The 23,175-nt window shown below is 46.1% G+C and overlaps 1 protein-coding gene across 1 annotated transcript in view; it reads right to left on the bottom strand.

Moving 5' to 3' along the window:
* Nucleotides 1–607: 607 nt before the first annotated feature.
* Nucleotides 608–23,175, bottom strand: part of GRIN3A (glutamate ionotropic receptor NMDA type subunit 3A) — a 596,809-nt gene continuing 574,241 nt past the window's right edge. The window contains exon 9 of the mRNA XM_073591206.1: nt 608–1,248. Within this exon, the coding sequence (XP_073447307.1) occupies nt 915–1,248 (334 nt within the window). The 3' untranslated portion in view covers nt 608–914. The remainder of the gene's footprint in view (nt 1,249–23,175) is intronic.

The raw sequence follows: 23,175 nt of genomic DNA, 5'->3' as shown, positions 1-23,175 counted from the left end.
TTACATTACAGCAGTTCTGATATATTTCACTGGTTCTTACACTGGCTCTTCATTATTATTCAGCCCTGTGTGTATGGGCTAATGATACCTATCAAAATCAATACACATTTAACTTGTGAAAGGTGCAGCAAACTTTTTAACATCCACCAACTAAGTGCCATAAGGTATACATTTGTCAATCTGGAATGAGTGTCAAGAAATACATTAAAGCAAATATCTGAGCATATTTTTTCTTCACACTTTTGCTCTAACAGTTTTACTATAAACTTTATTTTCTCAACACATATGCCAAAGTGCAAACATCGATCATTAAGTTTCTACTTGGAAACTTTTCTGAAATACTCCCAAGTCCAATAAACATAAAATCTTTATTATTGTCTTTCATTGACCTCTTAAAAAATGTAATCAGTTTTCAATATTATCAAATAGGTTGCTGTACTTCCTTCAGAAGTCCATTACAGAGCAGACGAGTAATTAATTTTTCACCCTGGTTCTCCACTAGCCTCAAACTGCTGAAATTTCAATTTCACAGACACACATTAAATGCAGATTTCCTTCATAAAAGTTAAAAATACTAGCAAAGGACTCAGTGGAAATAATTCAAAACCATTTTAGTTTTATTAATGCACACTAAGGGGCTTAGAAGTGAAAACCTTCATTTAATACCATAGAGGGGACAGAAGAGCAGAAGTGGTTCTCAGTTGAAAAGAGTCCAAGGTCACATTTTAATACTGGATGAAAGTTCACGCACTAGAGAAATACATGTTATATCTTACAAAAAAGACAAACAAATCTCATCAGAAGTAGAGAAATGATTCATGTAGATTTCCTGTGTAGTGACCAAAAAGAGTCTGTCTTTGACATGACTTGTGTCGGTCATAAAGTTTCTTAATGTTAAGACTTGGAAGCTGCTTTTAAGACTTAGCAGTCCTGTTTTTCCTCTGGTACTCTTCCAGTTCATTCTTTCTGCTCATAGCTATGTGCAGTTCTTGTTTTATAACCTCTATTTGTTTTTCCAGCTCTGACAGTTCTTGAACCACCGAGTTTCTAGGTATGTTAAGGGATTCTGCTTTCCCATTAGTGGTGGTGAGCAATTTTGGAGTCTCTCTCCTTAACTGGGGTAGAGGCAAATCTTGCTGATGCCGGAAAGTTAATTCGTTGTGTGCTTCTTTGGGTATATATTTTCGCCTGTTACAGCTTTGGTTGCTAGTATTCCACACGCGTTGCTGACTGTTCCCTGTATTACATCTGAAATATAATAGGAAACATTTCAATAAAAACAAATTGACTTTAACATTAATGTGTATGTAAACCATAACAATATTTTTTTTAGATTTGTTCTTTTTTTGGCCTGCTTGAAAGTGTTTTGTTATATTTGTTCAATAACTGTAAAAAAATACCTGCTGATTCTTCCAGAAATCTTGCAAGATGATAATTTCTAAGCACTCTGCCTATGTTGCTCTCTTATCAGTAAAGGCCCGTACACACAATAAGAAAATTGGAAGTAACATTTCATCCGAAGAACGATCTGCCAATTTTCAGATCATTAGTATGGTGCTTTCGACAGTTTTACAGACTTACGAAGTTTCGGGCAAAAAAAACTGTATGTGCAGGCTATAAAATTTTTATCGTTTGTGAACAAAACGTCCGATTTTCATATTAGTACAGTCTCGTAAGAGCAAGACTACACATGCTCAGAAACGAAAAAATACATACAAAACAACTCAACATATGAAATCACTTCTGAATTTGAATTAGTCGTATGAGAATTTTCATAAGAAAGTAACCTCTTCACTTTCGACATGAGACTAACATGCAACAAAAAACGGACGAAGATTTGTCCGATAAACTTATCGTGTGTACGAGGCTTCACAATGTTACCAGCTATCTCTGTAGACTACAGAACACCTTCTTTTTATGGTATAGAGACAAGTGGAGGTGTCCTGTAGTCATACCCTAGGGTGACAACATTGATCCCGGCTGGATTTCAGGCGAAATTAAATTTAAAAAAACCTTCAAAAATCTAATGCAGGCAGCATATTTATAGAGAGGCAAGCTGCAATATATTCATTTTTGATTCAAAGCTTTAGATACACTTCAATGTGAACCTGTCTTGAGAGGAATACAGGGGCTGCCATTACTTACATTGTTTTGAAAATGTAACAGATGCAGAATCACGGACCTGGAAGAACGTGGCAGATCATAATGGAAATAAGTGGTTGAGTGGCTACAAGTAATGTAGCAAAAGAGTCAGTGTGACTGCAGATAACAAGCATTTTCAGAAGGAGTAAATGGAGGTAACAGACATGCCTCTCCCTTTCTTTTACCCATCAGATACAACATCTGCTCAGCTCCATTCTTTTTATGCACTCAGGTGGGCTGTTCTTGTCTGTCTCTCAGTACATGCACAATTACATGTACCCCTGTAACAAGATTATTCATCTTTGGGTGTACTTCCTCGTGTTACTCTTAATTGGTTGCCAAACCTTTAAAAAAAATTGCACTATTATGCCAGTTAATTATCTATATTTCTGTTGCCTACTTAGCTTGTTGTGATGACTGAACCTTTGCTGTGTGGACTAACATTCTGACCTTCTCATCTGACCCTGTGGATTCGTTGCCTGATTGCAAACTCTACTAGAGTGACTCTAACCTGCTCTTACCCAACACCTGTTTTTTGATTTGGCACAGATTGACCATCGGTTCTCCTGTTCTTCATCTAATCTCTACCTGGCTAGGTATAATATATCTTGTAAAAACACACAATCACTTCCAGTGCTTAGAGATCTGTCACAGGATAAAATGTATAAAAGGATTTGCCTGGTGGAATGGGCACATCGCATCGGACAGCCATCGAAAATCGCGCTCTGAGCCCTGACCTGTGATTGTCAGATTCCTAAACTATGTGGATAAACATGTAATACTTCAAAAATTCAGGCGACAGCATTACCTCTCTGTTGATGACTAGGGATGGTCCCGATGTTCGAGTCGAACTTAGTCCTCGCCCCCCAGCACCCGCGTCATTGAATTTGATTGACAGCAAGCAGCGGGAGCCAATGGCTGCGCTGCTATCAATCTATCCAATCAGGACACAAGACACCGGCCGGAGCTGGTGTGCTCATTCCCGTCACGCAAATTTCGGGGCTCAGGTAAGTATAAGGGGGGCTCGGGGGCACTGCTGCATTAAAAAATGTTTTTCACCTTAATGCATAAAATGCATTAAGGTGAAAAATGGCGAGGGTTTACAACCCCTGAGAGTATATAGGGCAGCCAGTGTAGTATATATAATACAGTTCAGAGTACTTTATATATAAAGAAAAAAACAAAACGGTGTGGGGTCCCCCAAAGATCCATACCAGGCCCTCTGGGTCTGGTATAGATTTTAAGGGGTAACTCCATACCAATTTCTTTTTTAAAAAATGGCATGGGGTCCCCCCAAAATCCATAACACCCCTTATTTGAGCATGCAGCCTGGCAGGCCAGGAAGGGAGGGGACAAGTGAGCACCCTACCCCCTTCTGAACCATAACAGGCCGCTTGCCCTCAACATGGGCAGTATGCTTTGGGGTGCCCTCCAAAGCACCTTGTCCCCATGTTGATGGGGAAAAGGGTCTCTTCACAACAACCCTGGCCAGTGGTTGTTGGGTTCTGGGGGCAGGAGGCTTGATGGCATCTGGTAGTCAGCCAAGCCAGAGTTCAGTATCCAGATCGGGTAATCAGCCAGGCCAGAAGTCAGGGATCCATGTAGGAACAGCAAGCAGGATAAGGAGCCAGAAGAGATGTCAGCAAAGCCTGTCTTAAACAGGAACACAGGAGATGGTTTCTTGTGATGTGACCAAGGCGAAGGCAGAGATGAAGTGAGCTGGACAGCTATAAGTAGGCAGGTCAGACGAGCAGGATCAGGAACAGCTGGGTAACTGTGGAGAGAGATGAGAGCTGGCAATTAGCCGACAGCTGAGTGGCCAGCTCAGAGAAGGAAGGGCTGAGCCAGCCCTGACAGTACCCCCTCCTCAACGACCCCTCCCCCTCGGAGGACCACCGGGCTTGAGGAGAAAACATCTATGGAAATCACGGAGGAGGGCAGGGGCATGTATGTCCGAGGATGAGACCCAGGAGCATTCCTCCGGACCGTACCCCTTCCAATGCACCAGGTACTGTATGCACCCACGGAACCTACGAGAGTCAACAATGGATTGTACCTCATACTCCTCATGGTTCTCAACCTGTATAGGGTGGGGACGTGGCACCGAGGTGGTAAATCGGTTGCAGACCAACGGTTTCAATAAGGAGACATGAAACACATTTGAGATGCGCATACTAGGTGGAAGGTCCAATGCGTAAGCCACTGGGTTAATCCTGCGAAGGATACCGAAAGGCCCAATAAACTGAGGTGCGAACATCAGTGAGGGAACACTAAGTTGGAGGTTGTGAGATGACAGCCAGACCCTGTCCCTAAACTGGTAGGAAGGCGCAGGCAGGCATCTGCGGTCACCATGGCGTCTGTACCTATCATTAGCATGACACAAAGCCTCCTGGACTTGTGCCCAAGTGGAACAAAGACCACGGAGATGCTCCTCTATGCACTAATACTCTGCGGAACAAACGAGTCAGGCAACATGGAAGGTTGGAAACCATAATTCACCATGAACGGACACAATCGGGAGGCAGAATTCAAGGCACTGTTGTGAGCAAACTCTGCCCATGGTAATAGGTCTGACCAGTTGTTATGATGGTCAGAAATATAGCAACGTAGGAATTGCTCCAAGGACTGATTGGCTCGCTCTGTGGCCCCATTAGACTGCAGGTGATATGCAGAGGAGAAAGCAAAGTGAATTCCCAACTGTGCACAAAAGGCTCACCAGAACCGGGAGACAAACTGACTGCCCTGTCCGAGACAATCACCTTGGGTAGCCCATGTAAGCGAAAGATCTCCTGAGCAAAAATGGAAGCCAGTTTCTTAGAAGTAGGCAACTGCTTAAGTGGAATACAATGACACATCTTTGAGAACCGGTCAACCACCAGAAGGATAACCATGTTGCCTTGGGAGTTGGGCAACTCCACAATGAAATCCATAGACAGGTGGGTCCAGGGCCTCTCTCCATTGGGTATGGGTTGTAGGAGACCCACTGGAAGGTGTTGTGGAGTCTTACTCTAAGAACGCACGGAACAGGCAGCTACAAAGGCAGTTACATCAGCATGTAGAATAGGCCACCAGAATTGTTGGGAAATGGCCCAAACGAGTGGCCAGCTGCCTCGGGAGAATGGTAAGTCTAGAGCACGGCAGTATGGAGACACTCTGGGACAAAGCAACGGTCACAAGGTTTCTCAGTAGGAACATCGACCTGAGCAGCAGGAATTTTGTCACCCAAAGGAGAAGGAAGACTGGTGCGAACCGTAGCCAGAATACGATCAGGAGGAATCACAGAAACTGGAACCGACTCCAACTTGTAAGTGGAGGAAAATTGTCGTGACAAGGGGTCAACCCTTACATTCTTAGTACCGGTTAAGAATGAGACAATGTGATTGAAACTTGACAAGAAAAGAGCCCATCGCGCCCTTCTGGGAGAGAGGCGTTTAGCCTCAGACAAGAATGTGAGATTCTTATGGTCAGTAAGAATGAGAACCGGCACAGTGGTACCTTCGAGGAGATGTCTCCATTCTTTCAGGGCTAAAATGATTGCCAACAGTTCTCTGTCACCAATCTCATAATTGCACTCTGCAGGTGACAATTTCTTGGAAAAGTAGCCACAAGGATGCATAGCACTCTCAGAGGTGGGACGTTAAGACAGAAGGGCGCCAACACCATTCTCAGAAGCATCAACCTCAAGGATAAAAGGATGTGCCAACACAGGAGCAGAAACAAAGGCAGCCTTGAGACTCTCAAAGACCTTAATGGACTTCGGAGACCAACTCTGTGGGTTACTGTCCTTTCTGGTCATCTTAGTCAGGGGCTTGACCAGAGACGAGAAGTTACGAATAAACTTCCGATAATAGTTGGCAAAACCCAGGAAATGCTGCTGAGGACGTAAATCCACGGGTCGAGGCCACTGTAGGACTGTCGAAAGTTTCTCTGGGTCCATCGAAAAGCCAGCAGTGGAAATGACATAGCCCAGGAATTGAACCTGTTCAAGATGGAACTTCTCCAGTTTAAAATAGAGATTGTTCTCTCTTAGTTTCTGATGCACACGACAGACATTTGTGTGGTGGCTCTCCAGGGACTTGGAAAATATGAGGATATCATCGAGATAAACCACTACACATAACTGCAACAAATCTCGGAGGACATCGTTAATAAATTCCTGAGAAACTGCTGGGGCATTACAAAGACCAAAAAGCATTACAAGGTGCTCATAATGGCCTGTTCTGGTATTAAACGCAGTTTTCCACTTGTCGCCCTCCTTAATCCTCACGAGATTGTAAGCCCCTCTCAAATCAAGCTTCGTGAAATCCGTTGCTCCCTAGAGGCAGTCAAAAACTCAGTAATCAATGGAATCGGGTAGGCATTCTTAATTGTGAAACGATTGAGACCCCTATAATCAATACAAGGTCTCAGTTCACCACTCTTTTTCTTTACAAAGAAGAAACCGGCACCAGCAGGAGACAAGGATTTGCGGATGAAACCTCGAGAAAGTGCTTCTGCAACATACTCCTCAATGGCTTTATCCTCCAAGACTGACAAAAGGGTAAACCCAGCCACGAGGGGGTATGGCACCAGGTTGAAGGTCAATTGCGCAATCAATTGGCCGGTGTGGAGGCAAACTACCGGCTTGACCTTTGTCAAAGACATAAAATCACAGTACTCCTCTGGCAGGGAGGAGAGTGAAGAGGTGCACAGGACCTTGGCTACCTTCCCGAAGCATGTTTCACTGCATTGTGGTGACCAGGAGAGAACCTCAGCATGGAGCCAATCAATAGAGGGTTTGTGCCTCTGTAACCAAGGATAACCAATAACCAGCGGAAACTTAGGCGAGGAAGAAACTTGGAATTGGATTATCTCATGGTGAATAAAAAACAACGGAAAAAATCCAACAGCAATTCATCAGAGAGGACAGACCGGTATGAGCTAAATATCTTTATTGATTATCCAAGTAGAAAATTAAACAATACTAATAGCAACCTACACCCACCTCCAACACATAATTAAAATCAGACCAATGTCTTAATAGGACACAGGTGGCCACCAGACCCGATACAGACACCTTACACTCGTCTCACATACACACAAATATTAATCTTGAATCCGACTCTGGAACCATGGCATGAATGGTTATTCAATGGTTGAATTAACAGAAATAGTATTTGGCAAATAGTGAAAAATTGGGGCACTTGGTCATGATTCCAATAGGGATGTCTATGAAAGTGCCTGTGCTTAAGGGGTGGACGAGAGTTCCCTTAATGTAAGGACTGAGGAAACAATGACAATGATACCACAAGATACACATACATGTGCAGATATCGGTGGGGATGGAAGGTTGAAGAAACACAAGGAAAACGCTATATGGGGCACTCCTCAATGCTTGGGGTGCAAAGCAGCTCACCGTTTGACGTCTTGTGTGGTTATAATCATAGCCCTTGAAAGTCTAGTCCTTGCAGCAGTAACCCCACTGAAATTGATTCCGCTCTGGAGGTCCGGACGTAGACGTCAGTATGTGGTCACTCCAACCGGAACATACGGTACAAGGTAAGGTCCAGGCCATCCAGGCTTGTGGTATCAATAGGCTGTATGGAGAGCCACAGTCCAAAGCAGCATAGTGAATGATTCACTTAAACGGATACATCCATGTTACAACTTGAAAATAAGGGATAATAGGAGGTGGATCATGGTATCTGGTGGAAATCACAGTGTCCTCACCACTAACAGCATAATGGCTTGATGCTTACGCGTTTCGCTTGATCCCAAGCTTCCTCAGAAGTGCCCCTACGGCCATGGACAATGGAACCATCTAATGAGTCACATGGGCAGGCTGTAGAGATCTCCCGTCAATGGCAATGGCAAGTGGAGTGTCACGCAGCTGCAGTGGGATTGTTACAAAGGCAGCATCAATGAACAGGCCTGCAGCCCAAGAGTCGATTAGAGCCTGTATCACGATAGACGACTTAGCCCAAGAAAGGGTGACCAAAACCAGGGGCTTATCTTTCTGGATAACTGGGGATGACACAACGCTACCTAAGGTCTGTCCATAACAGGACCTCAAGGTTCGGGTGTTCCCAGGACGGGTAGAACAAGACTTCAAAAAGTGACCCGTCTGGCCACAATAAAGGCACAATCTCTCCCTCCTCCTAAAGGCTCTCTCATTCACAGAGAGACACGTGAAGCCCAAGTGCATGGGTTCATCTTCACTGACCGACTCGGTACCAGGAGGCATGGGAGGTGAGGGAGGCACGGGTGGGACTGCAAAACTCGGAGGCAAACGTACAGGAGGCTTCTGCAAGCGCATCTTAAAAGAAAGTTTTTCTCTGTGTCTGGAGTCAATGAGGATGGCAAATGAGATCAAGCTCTCCAACTTAGTGGGTATATCTTGGGCTGCTATCTTATCCTTGATGGAATCCGAGAGACAATGAGAAAAAGCAGCCATGAGGGCCTCATTGTTCCAAGCAACCTCTGCTGCCAGAGTATCGAACTCAATGGCCTAGTCGGCAACAGTTCTTGTACCCTGTTTGATGGACATGAGGCACTTGGCAGCAGAAGCGGAGTGTGCAGGAACATCAAACACCTTTTTAAAGGAGGCCACAAACTCAGGGTAACTCAAGACAACAGGTTTTTTGCATCTCCCATAGAGAGTTAGCCTAGGCCATGGCTCTCTCAGAAAGCAAAGATATCACGAACCCTACTTTGCTTCTGTCCGTGGGAAATGCCTGGGGCAACACCTCTTATAGAGGTAATACTCGAGGCGGGTGCCTGCACAGAGACTGGCACAGCAGCAGGAACGGCCTGCAACTCAGGTTGTACCAGAGCAGCCACAGTGGGGAATTCCAGGTAAGCTGTGCGACTCAGGAGCGTTTGTAACGCCATGGGAAACTGATCCATGCGGTGATCTTGCTCATCCAGTCTGGAAAAAATATTAGCAACAAGTGGATTGACTGTATCTTCCGAATTCATGGTCTTCGCCTACTGTCAGAAACCATGAACCAGACTGAGACAGAAATACAGCAAAATCACACTTGTTTATTAATAAAAATAAAAAGGTAAATAGAGTAAGCGTAGTCAAAGCATAGCCAGTAACCGGATAGGGTAGTCAGCCAAGCCAGAGTTCAGTAACCAGATAGGGTAATCAGCCAAGCCAGAGTTCAGTAACCAGATCGGGTAATCAGCCAGGCCAGAATTCAAGGATCCAAGTAGGAACAGCAAGCAGGATAAGGAGCCAGAAGGGATGTCAGCAAATCCAGTCTTAAACAGGAACGCAGGAGATGGTTTCTTGTGATGTGACCAAGGCGAAGGCAGAGAAGAAGTGAGCTGGACAGCTATAAGTTGGCAGGTCAGATGAGCAGGATCAGGAACAGCTGGGTAACTGTGGAGAGAGATGAGAGCTGGCAATTGGCTGACAGCTGAGCGGCCAGCTCAGAGAAGGAAGGGCTGAGCCAGCCCTGACAGGGAGGCCACGCGGCGACTGCTGTCTCTTCGCTTTGACAGCTGTTATATAGGCAAGGGTGGGGCCACTCGGTAACCGAGTGACCCCACCCCCTTCTGACATCATGTGACGTCTGGGAGGGTGGGGTCATCCGGTTACGTCAGCGGGGGGCCCTGCCTTTGCCTATATAAGAGCTGTTAAAGCCAAAAGACTGGAGTCGCCGGTAGGCCTCCCATCGAGGTGGAGTTTTTTTCTTTTTTTCTATTTTTCGGGTCCATCGGCGGCGTGATTGAAGATTGATTTACACCACAGGACACTTTTTTTTTTAAAGGAATTGTCAAAAACTGTCTCTTGTGGTTTACTTTTTGACACTTTTTTTGGTGAATGGGTAGGGGTACAATGTACCCGATACCCATTCACATGGGGGGGTGGTATATGGGGATCAACTTGTTAATGGGGGCTTGCAGATTACGATAAGCCCCCCGCCCACAGACCCCAACAACCACCGGCCAGGGTTGTCGGGAAGAGGTCCTTTGGGGTGGGGGGCGCAGAGCCCCCCCTGCCCAAAAGTACCCACCCATATTGAGAGCATGTGGCCTGGTATGGTTCAGGAGGGGGGCGTTCGCTTGTTCCCCCTTTTCCTGACCTGCCAGCCTGCATGCTCAGAACTGGTATGGACTGGGGGGGACCCTACGCCATTTTTTTTTCATATTTTCATCGATATTGCCGGTAGCTAGCAATATATTACAGCCGCAAGCAAGTTTGAAGTACATTTTTTCCTTTAGAAATGTCATTATTGCTGCGGCATGTTCTACACATTGCACAGATGTGCCCCTTTACAGGCAGACTAAGGGGACCCCCCCCCCAGGAACGATATTTAAAGGATTAATTCATTTTTATTGTTTCACGTTAAGCATCATTAAAATCACTGCTCCTTTTTTTGCATTGATATATGTCCCCTAGGGCAGTACCCGGGTCCCCAGTTTTTATGGCAATTACTTGCATATAAGCATTTAAAATGAGGACTTTTGATTTTTCATGTTCGTGTCCCATAGACTGTAATAGAGTTTGCATGTTCGCTAGAACTTTTTGCCTGTTTGAGGTGTTCTGGTGCGAACCGAACCAGGAGGTGTTAGGCCTATCCCTAATGATGACCACCCATTACTACTTTTCGCTGATTACTCCATTAAAGTCATGCACCAAAGTAAGGCCTTCTCAGCGGTCTGCTCGTCCCTCTATAACAATCATATCAAATTTACTCTGGCGTACCCAGCGATCCTACACATCCAAACTGCCATGGGTGAATGTGTGTCCTTCACCTCTCCATCTGAAGCGGAGCACAACCTTAACATGGCACAACCCTCTGACATGGAACAGGAAAACCCTTCTCCCTCAAAGTTGCCTTCTCCCTACAGGAAATCCTCTCTGTCATCCAAGAACCAGTCCTCAGAAACCCCCTTTACAAAAGGGTGCGCTTTGACCTTCTGGATGATCGTCCTACACACCGCTGATTTCATGATCCTGCCCACTTGCATGGTTTGCTCTTTTTGCCTCTGCTCTTGACAGATTAGGCCTTCTCTGAGCAGGTGGCCCTGGCCACCTCTGATTTCCGTCACCTGGCAGACCATAATGATTGTCACTCTTAGCCTGCCCTAATGTACTGGACTCATGTAACCGTCGTCCCTGTCTCAACTTTGGTTCCCCTTCTCACCCCCTCTCTGACCCCCTCCACCTCCCCCTCTTTCCCCTTCCCCTTCCCCTCTCCCCTTCCCCCCTCTCCCTCTCTTTCCCTCCCTATCTTTCCCCCCTTCCCTTTCTACTCCCCTTCTCCCTTACCCTCCCCATCTCCCTAGACCACCCTCCTTGGAGCTACCTCATGCAGACTAACACAGAGGGGACGCTCTTTGGCAGGTGTCTTCTAGGTTCTGCAAAGGGAAAAAAGTGAAGTCATTGGATTGTCTTTGGAGGCATGCCCTCCCATTCGTTATTGTATTATGTATCTGGTCGTTTGGGCCTTTCTTTTATTATTCCTCCCTTGGATTCTGCCAAGACATTGGTGGTTCTGGATCCGACGGGGCGATGTCTGCGGTAGCACTACCCCTGCTTGGGCTACAAGCCATGGCTCCCTCACATGTGGCGAATCACCTAAAAGTAATTATGTGGAATGTCAAAGGGAGTGTGAATAACTCTCCACTTAACGGTCGCCTCGCGTGACATTGCTATCTCTAATGTGTATGTCCTTAACTCCCCGGGACAGCGTCCTGTTCCCAGAAGGGGACAGAATGGAACGTTATACATACAACCTGTTGGGAAAGACTAGCACGCCACCCCATACCGGCCGCTGTTGCCCGTTCATTTCTGCTGTTTTAGTGTGGTGCCCTTAAGCGCCTTTTTACTGTGAGTACCCATTGCGGGATTTGTTTATGATTTTAATAAATTTAGTTCATACTGCACCATGAAGTCCTTTTTGTGTTGATATATTGAGGTGCAAACGGGACTGCTGTGAGGAACAGAGGCACCAGTGCAAATCTATCCAGGACCCTGCATATAACATCAAACCCATAGAGGTTCTAAGGCGCATTCTGACCAAGCTTAATTGCAAAGTCACACGCCCTAAGGTGAGGGGCTATTACCTGGGGGGAGCACTTGTATGAGCACACAGCACTTTAGTTTGTGTTCACAATAACACATGAATGGATTGTGGAAGATCTGTGGACTGTTAATTTGATCATTGTACAGCAACACAGCACTGAATTGCATAGAATCACATGGATGCAACACCAAATCGCATGTATCCGTTTTTTTGTATTTCGTAACTTTTTATTGTTTGAACATTACACTAACACCATATTGCATAGATGCAGCACTGAAATGCATGGATGCAACACTAAATCGGACTGTTAATTTGATCATTGCACAGCAACACAGCACTGAATTGCAGAGAATCACATGGATGTAGCACCAAATTGCATGGATGGGTTTTTTTTTGTATTTTTTAACTTTTTATTGTTTGAACATTGCACTAACACCATATTGCATAGATGCAGCACTGAAATGCATGTATGCAACACCAAATCGCATGGATGTTTGTTTTGAATTATCTATTAATGTTTGAAAATTGCACAAGTTTTGTGGAATATTTGCAATACACAGGCTGATTGGGGCACTTTTACCTATTTATTCATTCATTGAAGTTTATTGCACATTAAAGTATAGTATTAATAGATTTTGTGTATTTTGTATGTTAAGCACAATATCACTTTATTAATATTTTAGTAGAAATGTCTTACATTTTATTTTGATAAGCGCAGCGTGTGTACAATTTGGGTATTGTTTGTAGATAACTGAAGAAGGAGGCACACCCCCGAAACATGTTAGCTATCAGCCTAGCGCAGTCGTTTGCTGGGTTATGTGATTTCTTCACTGCACAGTGTCTTGCGGTTTTAATGCTTTTGTAAGTATCCATTTTGTCTTCTTCGACATTTTATGCATGAAATCTCTGGTAATGCACTATGCATTACAATAATATATCTTGTAATAAAAGCCAAGGGGGCACCTGAGTAGGAATAAAGCACTTCCAGTTTCCTCCTGACTATGGCATGTCTATAAGTGGAGCATGAAAAGTAGATTGGGACATTACATCTGAGCAAAGACCAGATCTCCTTCCTAATCAGGACATCACAAAAGGCCAATGTTCTCTGCTGTGCTTATTGCTATACTATAGAGGGGGTGTAGACACAAGTTCTAACACCATTTCCAAATGGCATTACCCACTACAGTATTCAAACCTGACTTTGATTTTTCATTTGACAGATGCCTAGTTAACGGCTTTTTGCATCTAATGGGAAAAAGAAATTATCAAGATTATTTTGCAACAACAAAAAACTATCTATGACCAATTCCACAGTTCAACTTGCTCACTAACATCCCTTACAAGGACTAACTGCTACCTACAATTTCATGGCTAACAGTCTACTGTTGGTTTATCACCAAATGTCCATTAATATCATTTAGAATTAGTTATTTGTGTACTCTATATAAAAAATAAATTACAACTTAATGCAACAGATGAGAAAATGTGAAATAGTATGCAAGGTCGAGGTCCTTATGACTAGGGATGAGCCGAACACCCCCCGGTTCGGTTCGCACCAGAACCTGCGAACGGACCGAAAATTTGCACGAACGTCAGAACCCCATTGACATCTATGGGACTCGAACGTTCGAAATCAAAAGTGCTCATTTTAAAGGCTAATTTGCATGGTATTGTCCTAGAAAGGGTTTGGGGACCCGGGTCCTACCCCAGGGGACTTGTATCAATGCAAAAAAAACTTTTAAAAACTGATGTTTTTTCGGGAGCAGTGATTTTATAATGATGCTTAAAGTAAAAAAAAAAAAAAGTGAAATATTCCTTTAAATATCATACCTGGGGTGTGTCTATAGTATGCCTGTAAAGTGGCACATGTTTCCCGTGTTTAGAACAGTCCCTGCACAAAATGTCATTTTTAAAGGAAAAAATCTCATTTAAAACTGCTTGCGGGTTTAATGTAATGTCGGGTCCTGGCAATATGGATGAAAATCAGTGAGACAAACGGCATGGGTACCCCCCAGACCATTACCAGGCCCTTTGGGTCTTGTATGGATATTAAGGGGAACCCCGCACCCAAATTTAAATAAGGAAAGGTGTGGGGCCACCAGGCCCTATATACTCTGAACAGCAGTATACAGGTGGTGCAAACAAGACAGGGACTGTAGGTTTGTTGTAAAGTAGAATCTGTTTGTAATTTTTAATGGGTACATTTTTAACGTGTTTAGCTCCAGCCAAAAAATCTTTTTTAAGCTTTTTGGAAAACATAGGGAAGGGTTATCACCCCTGTGACATTTGTTTTGCTGTCTTTCCTCCTCTTCAGAAGATTTCACCTCACTTTTTGTACCAATGACAAATGTTTTTTGAAAATTTGGGGTTTTTTGTGGAACAAGGATTAGACAGCATCAGTGCAAAGGAGAAATGTTTTTCCCATATTAACTCTTACAGGAGAGAATTTCCCTTCCTAGGGGTAGATTTCATCTCACTTCCTGTTGTCTCCTTCCGTTTGCAAGTAGGAGTCGTTTGTAAGTTAGATGTTTGAAAGTAGGGGCCTGCCCTATATACTCAGCAGAAATTTGGGCCTTAGGTGTTGTTGTGGCCACAACACTGTAAGCCCTCACAGGGCCCTGCTGTGAAATATTAGATCAAGAATTGTAATTACATGCCCCTGTTGAACAAGGGCAGAAAAAATGGGCCTTTGGTGGTGGTGGTGCTGGTGCCACAACACTGTAAGTCCTCACTCGCTCTTGGTGGTTGCAGAAATGGGCCCTGCTGTGAAATATTAGAACAAGAATTGTAATTACATGCCCCTGTTGAACAAGGGCAGAAAAATTGGGCCTTTGGTGGTGGTGGTGCCACAACACTGTAAGTCCTCACTCGCTCTTGGTGTGTATGCAGAAATGGGCCCTGCTGTGAAATATTAGATCAAAAATTGTAATTACATGCCCCTGTTGAACAGGGGATGAAAAATTAGGCCTTAGGCACTGGTGCTGGTGCCACAACACTGCAACCCCTCACAGATACTCTAGTTGGAACGCAGAAATGAGCCCTGCTGCAAAGTATTGCATCACAAATTGTAACTACATGCCCCTGTTAAACAGGGGCTGAAAAATTGGGCCTTAGGCACTGGTGCTGGTGCCACAACACTGCAACCTCTCACAGATACTCTAGTTGGAAAGCAGAAATGAGCCCTGCTGCAAAGTATTGCATCAAAAATTGTAATTACATGCCCCTGTTAAACAGGGGCTGAAAAATTGGCCTTAGGTACTGGTGCTGGTGCCACAACACTGCAATCCCTCACAGATACTCTAGTTGTAATGCAGAAACGAGCCCTGCTGCAAAGTATTGCATCAAAAATTGTAATTACACGCCCCTGTTAAACAGGGGCTGAAAAATTGGGCCTTAGGCACTGGTGGTGGCGCCCAGAACCAAAAATGTTCTTACAAGGTATCAGCGTGATGATTGAGGAGGAAGAGGATAATTACTCAGGGATAGTCACTCAGCATCAGCATAGGCAGTCTTTGAAGGGATCTGAGATTTCAAAAAAAATTATTCGGTTACATCAGCATCAGGTGCTTGGTAGCTGGTGGTGATCCAAGACTGATTCATTTTTATGAAGGTCAGTCGATCGACCGAGTCGGTGGACAGACGCACCCTGTGATCGGTTACAAAGCCTCCAGCAGCACTGAATGTGCGTTCCGAAAGAACGCTGGATGCAGGACAGGCCAGTAGCTCAATTGCATACTGTGCAAGCTCTGGCCAGTGATCCATCCTCACGACCCAGTAACCCAGAGGATTTTCGGTGGGAAAGGTGTCCAAGTCAGATCTTGCCCCTAGGTATTCCTGCACCATGTAAAACAGACGCTGGCGATGGTTGCTGGAACCAATCATACCTTGGGGCTGCGGACCAAAAAATTGTCTGAACGCATCGGTCAGACGGCCACCTTCTCCACCGCTCCTTCTTTGACTGACCGAAGCCTCAGCAACACGTTGTCCAGAAACAGGAGTTTGTAACCTCCCAGTCTCTGGGAACGCGTTGCACAGACCTTTCTGCAAGGCCTCCCGAAGATGTTTCATCCTCTGCGATGGCAAGATAAGGTCCGCAACCTTACCCTTGTAATGTGGATCAAGGAGGGTTGCCAGCCAGTATTGGTCCTTCTCCTTGACACCACGAATGCGAGGATCCTTACGCAGGCTTTGCAGGATCAGGGAGGCCATGTAGCGTAGGTTTGCTGAGGCATTCGGTCCGGAGTCCTCTGGGTCACTAAGGACGACATGGTCCGCAGCCACCTCCTCCCAGCCACGTACAAGTCCATGTGTTTCTTGGGACTGATCCCTTAAAGACTGCTGCTGATGCTGAGTGCCAGGCTCCACCTCCATGCTGACACAATCTTCCTCCTCCTCCTCCTCCTCCTCTTCCTGTGTGATCGGCGGGCATGCAGGAACACTGTCTGGATAAAGGGGGCCTTGAGAGCTAAGGAAGTCCTCCTCTTCCTGCCTCTGTTCTGCCTCAAGTGTCCTGTCCATTATTCCACGCAGCGTGTGCTCCAACAGGTGGACAAGGGGGACAGTGTCACTGATGCATGCACTGTCACTGCTCACCATCCTCGTGGTCTCCTCAAATGGTGACAGGACAGTGCATGCATCCCTGATCATGGCCCACTGGCGTGGGGAAAAAAAAACAAGCTCCCCTGACCCTGTCCTGGTGCCATAGTCGCACAGGTACTCATTGATGGCCCTCTGCTGCATGTGCAGTCGCTGCAGCATGGCCAATGTTGAGTTCCACCTGGTGGACATGTCACAGATTAGGCGGTTCTTGGGCAGGTAAACTCCTTTTGGAGGTCCGTCAGCCAAGCACTGGCATTATATGACCGGCGGAAATGCACACAGACTTTCCTGGCCTGCCTCAGGACATCCTGTAAGCCCGAGTACCTGCCCAAGAACCGCTGCACCACCAAGTTAAGGACCTGAGCCAAACAGGGCACATGGGTTATTTGTCCCTGTCTGAGGGCAGAGAGGAGGTTGGTGCCATTGTCACAAACCATCATTCCTGCCTTAAGTTGGCGTGGCGTCAACCACCTCTGAACCTGCCCCTGCAGAGCTGACAGAACCTCTGCCCCAGTGTGGCTCCTGTCCCCCAAGCACACCAGCTCAAGCACCGCATGGCATCTTTTGGCCTGCGTACTTGCGTAGCCCCTTGAACAGCTACGGAGCACCGCTGGTTCCGAGGACAAAGCACAGGAAGAGGCCATGGAGGAAGAAGAAGAGGAGGGGGTGGAGGAGAGAGGTGTGTCACAATCATTAGCATTTTGGAGGTGTGGTGGTGGAACAACCTCCAACACTACTGCACCTTGTCCTGCATCCTTCCCAGCTGCCAGCAGAGTCACCCAATGCGCCGCGAAACTTAGGTAACGTCCCTGTCCATGCCTGCTGGACCATGAGTCAGCGGTAATATGCACCTTACCGCTGACCGCCCTGTCCAGCGAGGCATGGACATTGCCTTCCACATGCCGGTAGAGAGCCGGAATCCCCTTCCGTGAGAAAAAGTGGCGTTTGGGTACCTGCTACTGAGGAACTGCACATTCCACAAACTCACGGAAGGGGGCAGAGTCTACCAAATGAAAAGGCAGCAGTTGAAGTGCTAGCAATTTTACCAAGCTAGCATTCAACCACTGGGCATGTGGATGGCTGGGAGCAAACTTCTTTTGGCGGTGCAGCAGCTGGGGCAGGGAAATTTGCCTGGTACAATCTGACGTTGGTGTACCAAAAGCAGATTGCCCACAAGTACTTGGCTGTGACACACCTAATTCTACACCTTCATTCCTCTCAGTGCAGGTCTCAGAGAGAACTGAAGGTATAGTGGGGTTGGAGATCTCAGCTGATGAGGAGCAAGGAGAGGTCCTCTTTGTTCTTTGGTGTGGGTCTTTTAGATACGCTTGCCAACGAACTGCATGGCAGGTCAACATATGTCTGGTCAAGCATGTGGTACCCAAGCGGGAGATGTTTTGGCCACGCGAGATACGCTTGAGACATATGTTGCAAATAGCAGCGGTGCGATCTGATGCACTCGTCTCAAAAAAGGCCCACACCAAAAAACTTTTTGAATAACGCGCAGAGACTGCAGCGCCCTGCACATGTGGAGCTTTGGGGTGTGGTGCAGTCAAGGTGCTGCCCTTAGGCTGGCACCTGGAGGGCATCCTGTCTTGTTGGTGATGTGCCGCCTCCTCCTCCTCCTCTCTCCTATCAGGCACCCATGTTGAGTCAGTGACCTCATCATCCCCTCCCTTCTCATCACTGGAGCAAACCTGGCAGTATGCTGCAGCAGGGGGAGCATGACTGCCAGATTGCTGTCCTTCTTGGGCACCCCCTCTGTCCATGCTCACGTTACTGCCTTCATCGAGCTCAGTATCATCATCAGAGCCTTCCAAACGCTGGGCATCCTCCTGGAGCATGTACCCAACGCTGTGGTCAAACAGTTCGAGGGACTCCTCAGGAGGACATGGTGGGGCTAGGGAAGGAGTCACTGATGACATTGAGCCAAGGGAAGAGGCCGCTGCTTTGCCAGACAAAGTACCCTGGGCATGGGTGAGAGAGGATGAGGAAGATGAGGACGGCTTGGTCATCCACTCGACCAAGTCTTCCGCATGTTGCGGCTCAACACGGCCAGCTGCCGAAAAAAAGGCCAAGCGTGTCCCACGGCCACGTGCTGATGAGGATGCACCGCCTCCACGACCAGCACTAGACACAGAGCCTGCTTGCCCTCTATTATTGGCTTGTGACTGTCTGCCTCTCCTTCTTGGCTTTCCAGACATACTAATGGCCTGTAGCTGCACTAAGCTGGGATATATATATATATATATATATATATATATATATATATATATATATGTACTGATACTGCAGCTAGCAAAATCAACTGCCTGCCTGTAGTATGAGAACACCACCAACCTTCTTTAGGTAGCTTTAGCTGAACACTGTGCAGAGCTCCCAAAAAACTAACTTGTAGCTTTTTTAGCTGCCTGTGGTAGTGATAGGATCAGGAAAACACCACCAACCTTCTACAGGTAGCTTTAGCTGAACACTGTGCAGAGCTCGCAAAAAAATAACTTGTAGGTTTAGCTGGACACTGTGAGGAGGACGCACCACACTAACTTGTAGTTTTAGCTGAACACTGTGAGCAGGACGCACAGCACTAACTTGTAGTTTTAGCTGTACACTGTGAGCAGGACGCACCGCACTAACTTGTAGGTTTAGCTGAACACTGTGAGGTAGACGCACCACACTAACTTGTAGTTTTAACTGAACACTGTGAGGTGGATGCACCACACTAACTTGTAGTTTTAGCTGAACACTGTGAGCAGGACGCACTGCACTAACTTGTAGTTTTAGCTGTACACTGTGAGCAGGACGCACCGCACTAACTTGTAGGTTTAGCTGAACACTGTGAGGTGGACGCACCCCTCTAACTTGTAGGTTTAGCTGAACACTGTGAGCAGGACGCACCCCACTAACTTGTAGTTTTAGCTGAACACTGTGAGCAGGACGCACTGCACTAACTGTAAATAGCCTAGCTGCCTGACTATGGTACTAATAGGATCAAAAGAACACCAGCAATTTTCTTCAGGTAGCTGTAAATACTGTAACAAGACAAGCCTGCCTGTCAGTAAGAAGATAACAGGAACGGATCTAGCTGAACACTGTGAGCAGGACGCACTGCACTAACTTGTAGCTTTAGATGAACACTGTGCAGAGGTCTCACTACACTAACTTGTAGGTTTAGCTGAACACCGTGAGCAGGACGCACAGCACTAACTTGTAGTTTTAGCTGAACACTGTGAGCAGGACGCACCGCACTAAGTTCTAGGTTTAGCTGAACACTGTGAGGTGGACGCACCGCACTAACTTGTAGTTTTAGCTGAACACTGTGAGCAGGACGCACTGCACTAACTGTAAATAGTCTAGCTGCCTGACTGTGGTACTAATAGGATCAAAAGAACACCAGCAATTTTCTTCAGGTAGCTGTAAATACTGTAACAAGACAAGCCTGCCTGTCAGTAAGAAGATAACAGGAACGGATCTAGCTGAACAATGTGAGCAGGACGCACTGCACTAACTTGTAGCTTTAGATGAACACTGTGCAGAGGTCTCACTACACTAACTTGTAGGTTTAGCTGAACACCGTGAGCAGGACGCACAGCACTAACTTGTAGTTTTAGCTGAACACTGTGAGCAGGACGCACCGCACTAAGTTCTAGGTTTAGCTGAACACTGTGAGGTGGATGCACCGCACTAACTTGTAGTTTTAGCTGAACACTGTGAGCAGGACGCACAGCACTAACTTGTAGTTTTAGCTGTACACTGTGAGCAGGACGCACAGCACTAACTTGTAGTTTTAGCTGTACACTGTGAGCAGGACGCACCGCACTAACTTGTAGGTTTAGCTGAACACTGTGAGGTAGACGCACCGCACTAACTTGTAGTTTTAACTGAACACTGTGAGGTGGACGCACCACACTAACTTGTAGTTTTAGATGAACACTGTGAGCAGGACGCACTGCACTAACTTGTAGTTTTAGCTGTACACTGTGAGCAGGACGCACCGCACTAACTTGTAGGTTTAGCTGAACACTGTGAGGTGGACGCACCCCTCTAACTTGTAGGTTTAGCTGAACACTGTGAGCAGGACGCACCCCACTAACTTGTAGTTTTAGCTGAACACTGTGAGCAGGACGCACTGCACTAACTGTAAATAGCCTAGCTGCCTGACTATGGTACTAATAGGATCAAAAGAACACCAGCAATTTTCTTCAGGTAGCTGTAAATACTGTAACAAGACAAGCCTGCCTGTCAGTAAGAAGATAACAGGAACGGATCTAGCTGAACACTGTGAGCAGGACGCACTGCACTAACTTGTAGCTTTAGATGAACACTGTGCAGAGGTCTCACTACACTAACTTGTAGGTTTAGCTGAACACCGTGAGCAGGACGCACAGCACTAACTTGTAGTTTTAGCTGAACACTGTGAGCAGGACGCACCGCACTAAGTTCTAGGTTTAGCTGAACACTGTGAGGTGGACGCACCGCACTAACTTGTAGTTTTAGCTGAACACTGTGAGCAGGATGCACTGCACTAACTGTAAATAGTCTAGCTGCCTGACTGTAGTACTAATAGGATCAAAAGAACACCAGCAATTTTCTTCAGGTAGCTGTAAATACTGTAACAAGACAAGCCTGCCTGTCAGTAAGAAGATAACAGGAACGGATCTAGCTGAACACTATGAGCAGGACGCACTGCAGTAACTTGTAGCTTTAGATGAACACTGTGCAGAGGTCTCACTACGCTAACTTGTAGGTTTAGCTGAACAGTGTGAGGAGGACGCACAGCACTAACTTGTAGTTTTAGCTGAACACTGTGAGCAGGACGCACCGCACTAACTTCTAGGTTTAGCTGAACACTGTGAGGTGGACGCACCGCACTAACTTGTAGTTTTAGCTGAACACTGTGAGCAGGACGCACCTCACTAACTTGTAGGTTTAGCTGAACACTGTGAGGTGGACGCACCACACTAACTTGTAGCTTTAGCTGAACACTGTGAGCAGGACGCACCCCACTAACTTGTAGGTTTAGCTGAACACTGTGAGGTGGACGCACCACACTAACTTGTAGCTTTAGCTGAACACTGTGAGCAGGACGCACCCCACTAACTTGTAGGTTTAGCTGAACACTGTGAGCAGGACGCACCCCACTAACTTGTAGGTTTAGCTAAACACTGTGAGGTGGACGTACCCCACTAACTTGTAGTTTTAGCTGAACACTGTGAGCAGGACGCACTGCACTAACTGTAAATAGTCTAGCTGCCTGACTGTGGTACCAATAGGATCAAAAGAACACCAGCAATTTTCTTCAGGTAACTGTAAATACTGTAACAAGACAAGCCTGCCTGTCAGTAAGAAGGAACGGATCTAGCTGAACACTGTGAGCAGGACGCACTGCACTAACTTGTAGCTTTAGATGAACACTGTGCAGAGGTCTCACTACACTAACTTGTAGGTTTAGCTGAACACTGTGAGCAGAACGCACAGCACTAACTTGTAGTTTTAGCTGAACACTGTGAGCAGGACGCACCGCACTAACTTCTAGGTTTAGCTGAACACTGTGAGGTGGACGTACTAACTTGTAGTTTTAGCTGAACACTGTGAGCAGGACGCACTGCACTAACTGTAAATAGTCTAGCTGCCTGACTGTGGTACTAATAGGATCAAAAGAACACCAGCAATTTTCTTCAGGTAGCTGTAAATACTGTAACAAGACAAGCCTGCCTGTCAGTAAGAAGATAACAGGAATGGATCAAGCTGAACACTGTGAGCAGGACGCAGCGCACTAACTTGTAGGTTTAGCTGAACACTGTGAGATGGACGCACCACACTAACTTGTAGTTTTAGCTGAACACTGTGAGCAGGATGCACTGCACTAACTGTAAATAGTCTAGCTGCCTGACTGTGGTACTAATAGGATCAAAAGAACACCAGCAATTTTCTTCAGGTAGCTGTAAATACTGTAACAAGACAAGCCTGCCTGTCAGTAAGAAGATAACAGGAACGGATCTAGCTGAACACTGTGAGCAGGACGCACTGCACTAACTTGTAGCTTTAGATGAACACTGTGCAGAGGTCTCACTATGCTAATTTGTAGGTTTAGCTGAACACTGTGAGGAGGACGCACAGCACTAACTTGTAGTTTTAGCTGAACACTGTGAGCAGGATGCACCACACTAACTTCTAGGTTTAGCTGAACACTGTGAGGTGGACGCACCGCACTAACTTGTAGTTTTACCTGAACACTGTGAGCAGGATGCACCTCACTAACTTGTAGGTTTAGCTGAACACTGTGAGGTGGACCCACCACACTAACTTGTAGCTTTAGCTGAACACTGTGAGCAGGACGCACCCCACTAACTTGTAGGTTTAGCTGAACACTGTGAGGTGGACACACCACACTAACTTGTAGCTTTAGCTGAACACT

This window comes from Aquarana catesbeiana, linkage group LG01 (assembly GCF_042186555.1).
Source record: "Aquarana catesbeiana isolate 2022-GZ linkage group LG01, ASM4218655v1, whole genome shotgun sequence".
Lineage (NCBI taxonomy): Eukaryota > Metazoa > Chordata > Amphibia > Anura > Ranidae > Aquarana > Aquarana catesbeiana.
The sequence above is the reverse complement of the archived record's forward strand: the minus strand, read 5'-3'. Positions and strand labels throughout refer to the sequence as shown.